The following is a 12,520-nucleotide window of genomic DNA, read 5'->3' as shown; positions in this document are numbered from 1 at the left end:
CCTGCCGATGCAGGGGACACGGGTTCGTGCCCCGGCCCGGGACGATCCCACATGCCGCGGAGCGGCTGGGTCCGTGAGCCATGGCCGCTGAGCCTGCGTGCGTCCGGAGCCTGTGCTCCGCAACGGGAGAAGCCACAACAGTGAGAGGCCCTCGTACCGCAAAAAAAAAAAAAAAAAAAAAAGTGTTTTAGCAACATTAGCTCATAGGATATAGCTAAGTTTTCCAAGCCCTCTTATAAAAAGTTATTTAAAATGCTATGTTCTTGTGTGAAACAAGGTTAAATTTAAAAAGCAATAATTTCACTTTGTTCAATGCAAAATTTTAGCTCTCCTTTAAAAACACTACAGTTATAATACTTACTTAAATTTGACAAATTGCAAATATGGAATGACAGAATGGTATTTCTAAATTTTTAATAAAGTATATCTCAAATTTGTCATACAAGTCAATCCCTATCCCATTTTGTTTTAACCACAGCACAAATATAACTTTAATTGGTTACTAGCAATACTACTATATAGATGGTTCAAGAAACAATTTTTAGAATAATAATAGGACTTCTTTAAAATGATTTTAACATTTTATTGCTGTCTATACTGATCATATGTGTAATGCAAATAACGGCTTCTAGTAATTATAAAGCATTCCAGAATTACAGACCAAGACTATACACTTGAAAAACCTGCTTTACATAAACCATACAATAATATTTAGGCTTGATACAGAAATTCAGTGCCAGGAGGCAAATCCAAATAGACTGTATTTAAAACCTCTCTGAAGTTTGACATTTCCCAGAGGGAACTAGCAAGCACAATCTTAACTAATAATTAGTGAAAGAATACAACCACAAATAGTAATAAGAGCCTGAGAAAAGTATTTCTTAAAAAAATAGTAACAAACAGTACTATCATGTATGTTATAATCAAGTCTAAACACAATTTTTAAATTGTGTTTTAGAAATATGCTAGGAATGTGAATTTAAAAGTTAAGCAAAATTGGTAAAATAAACTTAATTTACAAGGAAAATGCAAGTTTACATGTTAGTGTTAGACTTCTTTTTTCCAATTACCTAGTAGAGAAAACAGTTCAAGGGCTCACAGGCAAATGTAACACCTTTTTTATTTTTCACAGTTATTGCAATCAGTCAAATGTTAATTTAATTCAGAAGTATTAAATTATATGCACAAACTACACTTGTAACAGCATGACCTTTTACTTGAAAAACAAAGGATGTAATATTACTTATTTACACACTGCCCATAATACTGACAGACTTTTTTTTTAATGCTTTGTTTTCTAAAAGTTTTGTTGTTTTTAAACAAAAGTACATTTGAAGAGACTGAACCAAAACAGTGCCACCCAGGAGTCACATCTTACCATCAGACATCAATGTCCTCATAGCGTTTCAAATAATAAGATTTAGGATTTAACCTCATCCTAAAGTATAAAGAGCACTTAAAAAGAAAAACAAAAACCATAAAATTCAATCTAGGTATGTTTAAATATAAATCGTACTGCCATAATAAGGGAGTTTCCTTAAAAAATGAAAAACAGTAAAGAGCACAAACTTTTTAAACTCCTACTCAACACTGCATAATAAATGTGATGTAAACTTTTTGAACATTTCTTTTCCTTAGACATGTTGTTTCTCAAACAACTTTTCAAGGCCTTGTCATGAAAAGCCTTGATCACATTTATTAACATAAATACACTTATTTGGGGAAAACATTTTAAAGTAATTGTGATAAGCATTTTCCACTGCATAAATAACTTCTCTGTGGTAGAGGTAGTTTTCTACTTACATCTCTACCTTTTATGTAAAACCAACCCTCGTTTCTGTGTGTAACTTACTACATTTTACCTATAGTCATTCTCACTGAAGATGCAATATTATTTTTAAAAGACACAATGCTAAGTACTTTAAACATACTGAAAAACAGAAGGACGAATTTAGAGCTCTGACCTGGAAAATAATACTTTCAGGTTCAGCCCTGCAAATGGGTCTTTCATAAGTGAAGATCAACTAGAATATAACTGACTTTCACAATTTTATTATTAATTGTTCTTCAGTGTAGCACTAATCGAACATCAGGCCTAGTTAGATTCCATTTCATTCTGACTCACTGGGTTTTATACAAAAGGCTTTAGGAGAGCTTTAATAAAACACTAAAATATTAATTTTCTATAGCTTATAGTTCTTAGCATTAAACGTGTTCTGTTATACTGAACGTTAAAGTAATCCTATTACTCAAAGATACAGTTTGAATTGTATTTCATTAAGTCACTGCCAGTTTTGCTACTAAATACTGCCAAAATCCAGTGAAAAGCCAAGTTGAAGAAGCCATGCTTCACTTGCTTCATACAGAGGTTCCATTAGGCATTCAGTTGGCTATCCTTTTTCCTTTGAAAGAATAAACTTTCACCTACTCTTTGTGACTACTTCTTTCCCAATATATGGGGTCACATATAATCTGAAAAACTATTGTACGTTGAAAAAAAATGTATACCCAGTAAGTCCCTATTTAATCCAATTTAATCTGCTCCATCAGATATTTAAATTTTACTACAGTTTTTTAAAAGTGATATTGTACTGAATTCCCAAACTAAAATTCCTTTTATGTATACATCGTAAATTAACTACCTTTGAGATGTATAATTTCTTACATCATATTACGTGCAAAATAACTTTTAACCACAAAACTTTAAACAACTGCTGCATTTAAAATCAGGCAACATCCAATACTCCAGCAGCCACAAGTTGCCGTGAGAGCCAGTCCAACCCTTCATACAGTCCCATACCACTTCGAGCATCACAGCCCTGAATATACCAGCTTCGGCCACAGCACAATTTATGGAGACTAAGAAGTTCAGTGATTTCTTCTACTGACAGAGCTCCAGCAACGTCCTGAAAGATATATACACATCAGAATTTTAATCAGTTCATCAAAATTATCATATTTGTAATTATTATTTATTTACAGTTCTGTTGGTACCATTCCAACAGAAGCCTATACTAAAGTTAAAACCTAAATTCAACTTTCAGTAATTATTTTGAGATTAATGAGAAAAAATTTGAGTTTTGGTTATAATATAGTCTGTAAGAAGTCTTGCAATGAAATCAATAAAGGCTGTGCCCCCTGAGTGAAAAAACTGCCGAGGTCATTATAAGGCATCAATTAAAAAAAAATTAATACATGTACATTGTAAGAAATGGCTTTTACATAGGGTTTATATAGTAAAGAGTTTATTAAACTCTCCACGGAATTCCCTGGTGGTCTAGTGGTTAGGACTCAGCACTCTCGCTCCCAGGGGCCCGGGTTCAATCCCTTAGTCAGGACACTAAGATCCTGGTGCAGGACACTAAGACGTTGCGCAGCCAAAAAATAAAAATAAAAACCTCTCCAAATACCTCTGAATACCCCTTCTTCCCAGAAGCAATCATCAGTAACAATTTCTTTCATATTTTTCAGAAAACTTCCACGCACACTCATGCAAATAAACAGGAACATACTCTCTTTTTTTGTTTTTTACTTAACACATATCTTGAAAATAAAGATATCTTTCCATTATCAGGACAAGCAGATTTTCCATATTATTTTTAACATCTGTATTGCATTCCACTGTAGGTGCAACATAATTTTCTTAACCAGTCCTATACCGAATATTTAGATTGAAGATGTGTGCTTATGTACTATTACATATGCATACACATTCATATAAACATGTATTTTTACATACATACATTTACAAAATTATCTCTAAGATAACCTTAGGATATCTCTTTGCAGAATACATTACTAGAGATAGAATTACAGGGTAAAAGCGTATATGCACCTAAAACTTTGACAAAGTACTGCCATATTGCCCTCCAAGAAAATGTCTCCTTTTAATAACCACACCAGCAGTGTATGCAGGTCTGAGGATTATCAAACATTTTCATCTTTAACAATATGATAAGTGGAAAATGGTATTTCACTCTGTCTTATTTGCATATCTTTAATCATAAATAAAGTGAAGTATATCAGCTCTTAATAGTTTGCTTTTTTGTTTATTAAGGGGAGATTCCCTGTCCATCCTATTCTTCCTTCTTATGACATCTAAGCCCCCCTATTGCACTAAAGAAAAGCATTCTCATCCTCCCAGAAGCTTAGTCCCAAAATCTAAGAATCTTCAGCTACTCCCCGTCCTTCATCCTCTCCATTCGGTCACCAAATTCTAACTATTCTATGTCCATAAAGTTTCTTCAGTCTGCTTCTACCCTTCCATTCCTTTAATTCAGGATCTTGTTAACTGTCACTTGAATTACTGCAGCAATTTACTGCATCTGCCTGTCTCTATTCCCTTGCCCCTGATTAATTCTACATCCTACCCCCAAAATTACAATCCTAAAACACTAATATGATCTTATCACCAACTTTTAATGGTTCTCCTTTACTCATAGAATATAACCTAAATTTCTCAGCCTGGCCCTGTCAGGCCTTTATCACACAACCTCCTCTGTTACTCTAGAATTTCTTCATCCTCTACCTACCCCTCACATACAGATCTCCTTGGTGCTCCCTAAAAATTTTCCTGCCTGCAGTGTTCTTTCCTTCACAAATTAACTCAAAGTCTTATCCATAATTTCAACTCTTATAGTTTCAATTCAAATCCTACTTTTTACAAATCTTACAAAATACCACCCCTAGAACTACTCTCCAATTTTCCTTAACACTGTTAATATTACTGAAGTCACTTAGCAATTTTCTTTGTATTAAAAATATACACAACATGCTTACCTAAATACATAAGAGTTTCTAGTGAGCATCATCTACTTTATTTCCTTCTGTATATTCCAAGGTACCAAGTACAGCACCTTCCATATAGATTGTACTCAAAATACAGAGCAGAAATTTTATATCTACTGAATTATTTCCTTTGAAATCTTAACAGCTACTTATAATGTGGAATGCTAAAACAAATATTCTGAAATAAAAATGTGTTACCTGTTTGTTAGCAAAAATCAGTAGCAAAGCATCTCGGAGTTCTTTTTCTGTTAACAACTTTGCAAGTTCACTGTGTGCTTCACTAACTCTGTCTCTATGACTGCTATCAACAACAAATACAACAGCTACCAAAAAAGGAGAAAAATATTCATTTAGTCACTTGTTAAATTTCAGTAAATGGACTAAATATTTTAATGTTCTCATTAATATATTATGGTTAGTCTACCATCATTATTTTCACAGAAAGGCTGCTTATTACAGGAACACCTAGCAATAATTAATGATATAATCTCAAACAGTTCGCCTAACTTTTCAGCTGTTGTTTCCCCATCTGTAACAGGATTTACAATGCTTGCCTACCAAACACAGGTTGTTGTGCATATGATTTAATATATTTCTCTTAATGAATGAAAATGTAGCTCTTATGATCTACGTACTGATGTTATTTCTTCGATTACTACTTGCTTTACCAAAAGATAGTGTTTTAAAAATAAATAAATCACCATCTTTCTCTCTCCCAAGTATTCTCTCTAGGTGCCCGGCACAGCACTTTCCACAGATTGTCCTCAAAATACACAGCAGAAACTTCATAAATATCTACTGAATTAATTCTCTTTTGGAATCTTTCCAGCTACCTTATGGTAGCTAAACATCCCAGACTTTCAACCATTCCTCATGTTCAAAATTCCATTTTGTCCCCTAAATCACTGTCTCATACTAAACTTAATATCAAGAATCCCAAAGTAAAAATTATCTAGTCTTTCTTCTAGGTGGAAAATAGGATGACATATGCAACAGGTAGCATGAACATAATAAGCTTTATGTTGGGGTACAAGAGGCAAAGTGTAGAATGGGGCCCAAGTGTGAATAAATGCTAAGTGGAATATATGTGATATAACACCGTTTGGTCAAAAGCAAACCACTGTAGTTTCTTCTGCAGATAATAACTAACTGTGAATAGAAATGAAGGAGTGGAGCTATTGAGAGATTATAATGGGATAACTGTTGAGTTGAATTTAATTGAATAGAGCAAGAGAACTATATACCACAAATTCAACCCTATAACACAGTATTGCCAGTGATCATGCTCATATGAACACTAATAATATACTTTAACTGTTAAGAGCAGCAAGAGGAAAGTACCCTTAATTACCTACATATATAAGATAAATTTGGTCTTTATGCTAAATTATGGTTTTTCATGAAATAAACCAGAGTACATAACCCAGTCTATCCACCTTAATTTTCTTAATAATGTGGAGCTTGCTACCAATATTTAAAGGTATAGTCATGTTTTTAATCAATGCTAAAATATCAGTTTTATTAGCTAAATCAATGAATTGAAAACTGAACTGGCATCCTAAAAATTTGAAAAATTAAGATGTAATTTTTACACTCTTACCTTGGGTATTGAGGTAATAATGTTTCCACAATGGTCTTAATTTATGTTTTCCACCTACATCCCAAATGGTGAACTTTAGATTTTTATATTCTACAGTTTCCACATTAAAACCTGTTTTTAAAAAAACTTACTTTAATACTGAACTTACATTTACACACCAAACACAGGCAACCCTGTTTATAACTGTGACTTACAAATAATCTGCATACAGCACTATCTACTGGTCCGCAACCAACTCCACTCGTGACAAACATGCGTGGGGAAGTGTATACCTTTAACCAGGGTTAGCCCTCTAATCCACCAGAGTCCTTAAGACCTTGACACCCAAGCATCACTACCCTAATCCTCAGCAGGGTTATCAATCCTTTTTTCCTTCCAACTGTCCCACCAATATTCTGTTCCTTCTTGCTATCCTCCCCATCCACATTTCAATCCCACAGCCACTGAATCTTGCATTTTTTCTCTGAAATGCTGGTGTCTTAGAGCCAGTCTCCAAACCAGATTGACATAAAATAAGTCCCAAAGAACTCAGCTGTAAGCTAGGGTTTGTCTGTAAAATGTCCATTAAGGTAAAAGCAATACTTATACTTACCAATTGTTGGAATAGGCTGCATGAACTCATCCTGTTTTAATTTAAACAAAATAGTAGTTTTTCCAGCACCATCTAATCCTAACGTAACAACTCGAATTTCCATTTTGGGTCCAATGTGAACTCTATTGTCCTATAATTTTTTAAAAAATTAATCTTTTTATTTTGATATGGAGTTAAAAGTATTAGTACTTACACTTTTATTTATAAAATACCTTTGTTAATTATTGTGTCTCCTACTCATTCCTTAATCCATTAAAATCAAAGTTATAGTCCCCTATTAAAATACCCTTATTCTGATCTTTAGAAAGAGGAAATCAATCCTCATTGCTTTGCTAAATCTTAGCTTAGTAAAACTTACTACTTACTTTGTTTTTTTATAAGTTAAAAAAAATACACATACCCACTTATTTTTCCCAGATTTTCTAACTCAACTGAATCTTCTTTAAATAAGATTTTTCATTCTGTGTTAAATATATTAATTAAAACTGAAAAGTGATACTCACTTCCCATAAATATCCACTGTTAACAATTTCACATATATCCCTCAAGATATCTTCCTGTGCAGACATTGGTTGACATACACAAAGCAGATATACTTAAAAAAAAAAAAATACACACTGCAACTACTTTTTGCACTCAATAGTACATTATGGAATCCTTTCATTTCAAAACATATAGACCTACCTTTTTCTTTTAATTGCTTTATTATATTCCATGTACCACTATTTAACCAATCACCAACTGAGAGATATTAGGTCATCTCTGATTTTTTGATACTACAAATAATGCTGCAATGAACATACTTGTATATATTGCTAGCTGCATGACCTCTCTGCCTGACTTCTCCCATCTGTAAAATGGGGATTAAAAATTGTACCAAACTTACATAGGATTTTTGCAAGGATTAGTTTTTTAAAAGACATGTAATCTGAACTAATGGAGTTAGAGGAGGAAAAAGAAAAAAGAATGAAGAAAAGTGAAAAGACCCTAAGAGACATATGGGAATGGGAGTCCCAGAAGGAGGATACAGAAATAAAGGGGCAAAGAGATCTTACTTGAAGATACAATGGCTGAAAACTTCCCAATCTGAGGAAAGAAATGGACATAAATATTCTAGAAGTTCAGTTCCAACTCAGATAAGTCCAAAGAGACCCACACTGAGACACATTATAATCCAACTGTCAAAAGTCAAAAACAGGATAATCTTGAAAGCAGCAAGAGAAAAGTGACTCATCACATAAATTTGATTATTAACAAATTTCTCAGCAGAAACACTGCAGGCCAGAAAGAGTGGGATGATACATTCAAAGTGCTGAAAGAAAAAAACTGTCAACCAAGAATGCTATATATGGCAAAACTGTCCTTCGAAATGAAGGAAAAATCAAGACTTTCCCAGAAAAACAAAATCTGAGGGAGTCATTACCACTAGACCTGCTCTATAAGAAATGCTAAAGGAGTCCTTCAAGTTGAAATGAAAGGACGCTAGACAGCAACATGAAGCCATATGAAAATCTAAAATGATAACAATAACTACATGGAAAAATAGTAACCTGTATTATAATTTGGGTGCATAAATTTAATTCTTCACAGAATTGAAATAACAAACACATGAAAAAAACTATAAGCCTGTGCTAATAGGTGTACAATAAAGATGTAATTTGTGACATCAATAACATAAAGTACAGGGGGATGGAGCTGTGAAAGAATAGGGTTTTCGTATGCAATTGAAGTTAAACTGCTGTCAGTTTAAAATAGAATGTTATAACTAAGATGTTTTATGTAATTGCAATGGTAACCACACACACAAAAAGAATCCACAGAATATACACCAAAGGAAAAGAGAAGGGAATCAAATATGACACTATAAAAAAACCAATAAGACACAAAAGAAGGCAATGAAAGAGGAAAGGTGAAACAAAAAAAACTATCAAGTTATGCAGAAAACAATGAACAAAATGACAACAGTATTTACCTATCAATAATTACTTTAAACAGACTTAACTCTCCACTCAAAAGACACAGCTTGACTAAATGCGTGAAAAACCAAGATCCAAAAATATGCTATCTACAAGAGACTCACTTTATAGCTAAGAAAATACATAGTCTGAAAGTGAAAGGATGGAAAGAGATGCAAATCTTTGAGATGCAAATCATACCCAGAAGAGAGCAGGGGTGGCTATCCTAATATCAGACAAAATAGATTTTAAGTCAGAAACTGTTATAAGAGACAAAGAAGTTCATTAGATAATGATAAAAGGGCAAATACAGAAAGAATATATAACAATTATAAATACTTGGATTATAAATAAATGAATTAAAGCCCTAAACATAAGAACCAAAGCTATAAAACTCCTAGAAGAAAACACAGAAGAAAGGCTCCATAACATTGGATTTGGCAATGATTTCCTGGATATGACATCAAAAGCACAATCAACAAGAGCAAAAATAAACAAATGGGACTAGATCAACCTTAAAAATTTTTGTGAATAAAAGGACATAATCAGTAGAGTGAAGAAGCAAACTACAGAATGGGAGAAGATACTTGCAAATCATGTATCTGATAATAGATTCATATCCAGAATATAAAAAGAACTCCTACAACTCAACAACAAAAAAATCAAATAACTCAATAGAAAAACAGGCAAAGAACTTGTACAAAATTCTCCAAAGAACTGGCCAAGAGGCATATGAAAATGACACTCAACATCACTATCATCAGAGAAATGCAAATCAAAACCACAATGAGATATCACCTTACACCAATTAGGATGGCTACTAGTGTAAGCCATCCTGTTTTACTATCAAAAAAACCCCCCCAGAACAAACAGAAAATAACAAGTTTTGGTGAAAATGTGGAGAAATTGGAACCCTCATGCACTTTTGGTGGGATTTACATAATATGATGCAACCACTATGTAAAACAGTATAGCATTTCCTCAGAAAATTAAAAATAGAACTACCATATGATCCAGTAGTCCCACTTCTGGGAATTTATCCAAAAGAATTGAAAGCAAAGCCTCAAAGAGATATCTGTACACCCATGTTCATAGCAGCACTATTCACAATAGCCAAGAGGTGAAGTAACCCAAATATCCATCGATAGATGAATGGATACAAAATGTGGTATATACAAACAATGGAATATTATTTAGACAAAAGAGAAGGAAATTGTGTCACATGCTACAACATGGGTGAACTTTAAGGACATAATGCTAAGTGAAATAAGCCAGTCACAAAAAGATAAATACTATATGATTCCACTTGCATGATAAATTTAGAGTAGTCAAATACAAAGAAATAGAAAGTAGAGTGGTGGTTACCAGGAGCTAGTGAGAAGGGGGGAATAGGGGAGTCATTGTTTATAAGGTATATTTTCAGTTTTTCAAGATGAAAAATTTCTGGAAATGTTTCACACAATGTGAACATACTTAACAATACTGAACTAAACACTTAAAAAATGGTTAAGACGGTAAATTTTATATTATGTGTTTTTCACCATAATAAAAAAATGTACATCCTCACAATAAAGTACCTTGCAGCTGTAAAAGGGAACAGAAAATGTCACCATATACTGCTATGGACTGACCTCCAGGATGTACACTTCAGTGAAAAGTACAAGCTGGAGAAGTAGGTACAGTATTCTACCTTTAAATATGGGGAGTGTGGGGCTTCCCTGGTGGCGCAGTGGTTGAGAGTCCACCTGCCGATGCAGGGCACACGGGTTCGTGCCCCGGTCTGGGAGGATCCCACATGCCACGGAGCAGCTAGGCCCGTGAGCCATGGCCGCTGAGCCTGCGCGTCTGGAGCCTGTGCTCCGCAATGGGAGAGGCCACAGCAGTGAGAGGCCCGCGAACCGAAAAAAAAAAAAAAAAAAAAAAATGGGGAGTGTGCATGCAAATATATTTCTCTATTTTTTTTAAATGACGAATAAAACTAAGAAAAATTCTTAATGGAGAAGGGAAGAAAAGGGTGGCAGGGTCAGGAATATAAGTTAGACTTCTCTGAATGAACCTTGCTTTGTAGATTTGATTCTGGACCATGTGAATGTTTCACATAATTATAAAACGAGATTTAAGAAGTTTTAAAAGCCACTCCCTAGGACTTCCCTGGTGGGGCAGTGGTTAGGAATCCTCCTGCCAATGCAGGGGACACAGGTTAGAGCCCTGGTCCGGGAAGATCCCACATGCCGTGGAGCAATTAAGCCTGGGCACCACAACTACTGAACCTGCGCTCTAGAGCCCGCGAGCCACAACTACTGAAGCCCACGCGCCTAGAGCCCGTGCTCCGAATCAAGAGAAGACACTGCAGTGAAAAGCCCGCGCACCACAACAAAGAGTAGCCCCCGCTCACTGCAACTAGAAAAAGCCTGCACACAGTAACCAAGACCCAACGCAGCCAAAAATAAATTAATTAAAAAAAAAAAAAGCCACTCTCTAAAAATAGAGAGCAAAATGGAACACATGTACCTTTTTAAATTAGGGGGAATCCACTTGAAAAGAGACCAAAACATATTAACCAAATGCCAAATACACACCTTGCTGGATTTTGTCTCAAACCTAAAAAATTTTTTTTAACAATCTGGGAAATCTAATAGATATTATTAGAGAGTATGATTTAGGACATGATCCATTTCTAATTTTGTTGTGTTTTGAAAAAGAGAACAGAACCCGTGTTTTAGAAACATGTGAAAATATAACATAGATGAAATGATATATTAGGATGAAATATGTTGGGATTTGTTTCAAAATAACCTGGGAGACTGTAGGTAGAAAGAGACTAGGGGAAAGGGTAGATGAAATAAAAAGTTTTTAATTGTTCAAGTAGGTGATAATACAAGGAGACTCATTATACCACCTTCTATTTTCCACTGATACAGTAATTTTTTTTCCCTAATTCTGTGGTTCATTAATTTCTTAGTTGTCTCTTAGTTGATTACCATGGAATGTAAAACAATTATGATTTATTCAAAAACACACCTAAAAACAAAGTATAGAATATATTACCTTTGTAAAAGTGACAGGGATGCTGGCATCTAACTGAATGTGATCTGCAACCTCTGTAAACTGCTGCTGCTGCTTTTGCAATGTTTCCAGTAACCTTGTAATTTCTTGTTTTGCTAAGACAACTCTACAATCATCCTAGAAAAGAGAAGATGATATTTCTTATAAACTTTTTAAAGAAACAACGAAAACAGAGATATCACTAAAACTCAAGAAAAGCTCATTTAACATTACAGTACTGAAAGTTAACTTATGTATAAATTTGACTAAGTTAACAATAATCAGGCATTAATAAATAATTTAAGAGCCCATCAATAGAAGAATAGATAAATAAAGTATGGTATATTCACAAATGCAACACAACCAAAATGCATGGTTGAATGAACTACAGGTTCATTCAGGTAAGAATGAACTACAATTACATGTGATGATATGAATTTCACAAACATACGGTAAGGGAAGAAATGACATGAAGAGTTTGTACTGCATGATTCCCACTTTTATTAATTACCAAAACAGGCCAAAACAAGGTATATATTA

The 12,520-nt window shown here is 34.1% G+C and overlaps 1 protein-coding gene across 4 annotated transcripts in view; it reads right to left on the bottom strand.

The window, feature by feature from the left end:
- Positions 1-567: 567 nt before the first annotated feature.
- Positions 568-12,520, bottom strand: part of TRIM23 (tripartite motif containing 23) — a 38,724-nt gene continuing 26,771 nt past the window's right edge. For 2 of the 4 annotated variants that reach the window (XM_027100993.1, XM_027100992.1), the window contains exons 7-11: positions 11,984-12,118; positions 6,981-7,110; positions 6,389-6,499; positions 4,987-5,111; positions 568-2,906 (exon numbers count right to left, since the gene is read on the bottom strand). In XM_027100993.1, the coding sequence (XP_026956794.1) occupies positions 2,727-2,906; positions 4,987-5,111; positions 6,389-6,499; positions 6,981-7,110; positions 11,984-12,118 (681 nt within the window). In that variant the 3' untranslated portion in view covers positions 568-2,726. The remainder of the gene's footprint in view (positions 2,907-4,986; positions 5,112-6,388; positions 6,500-6,980; positions 7,111-11,983; positions 12,119-12,520) is intronic. The other 2 variants (XM_027100994.1, XM_027100995.1) reach the window with 2 other exon arrangements.

This window comes from Aethalodelphis obliquidens, unplaced genomic scaffold (assembly GCF_003676395.1).
Source record: "Aethalodelphis obliquidens isolate GAN/ISIS:26980383/991018 unplaced genomic scaffold, ASM367639v1 scaffold4, whole genome shotgun sequence".
NCBI lineage: Eukaryota > Metazoa > Chordata > Mammalia > Artiodactyla > Delphinidae > Aethalodelphis > Aethalodelphis obliquidens.
Note: the sequence above shows the minus strand (reverse complement) of the source record. Positions and strands in the feature narration are given on the sequence as shown.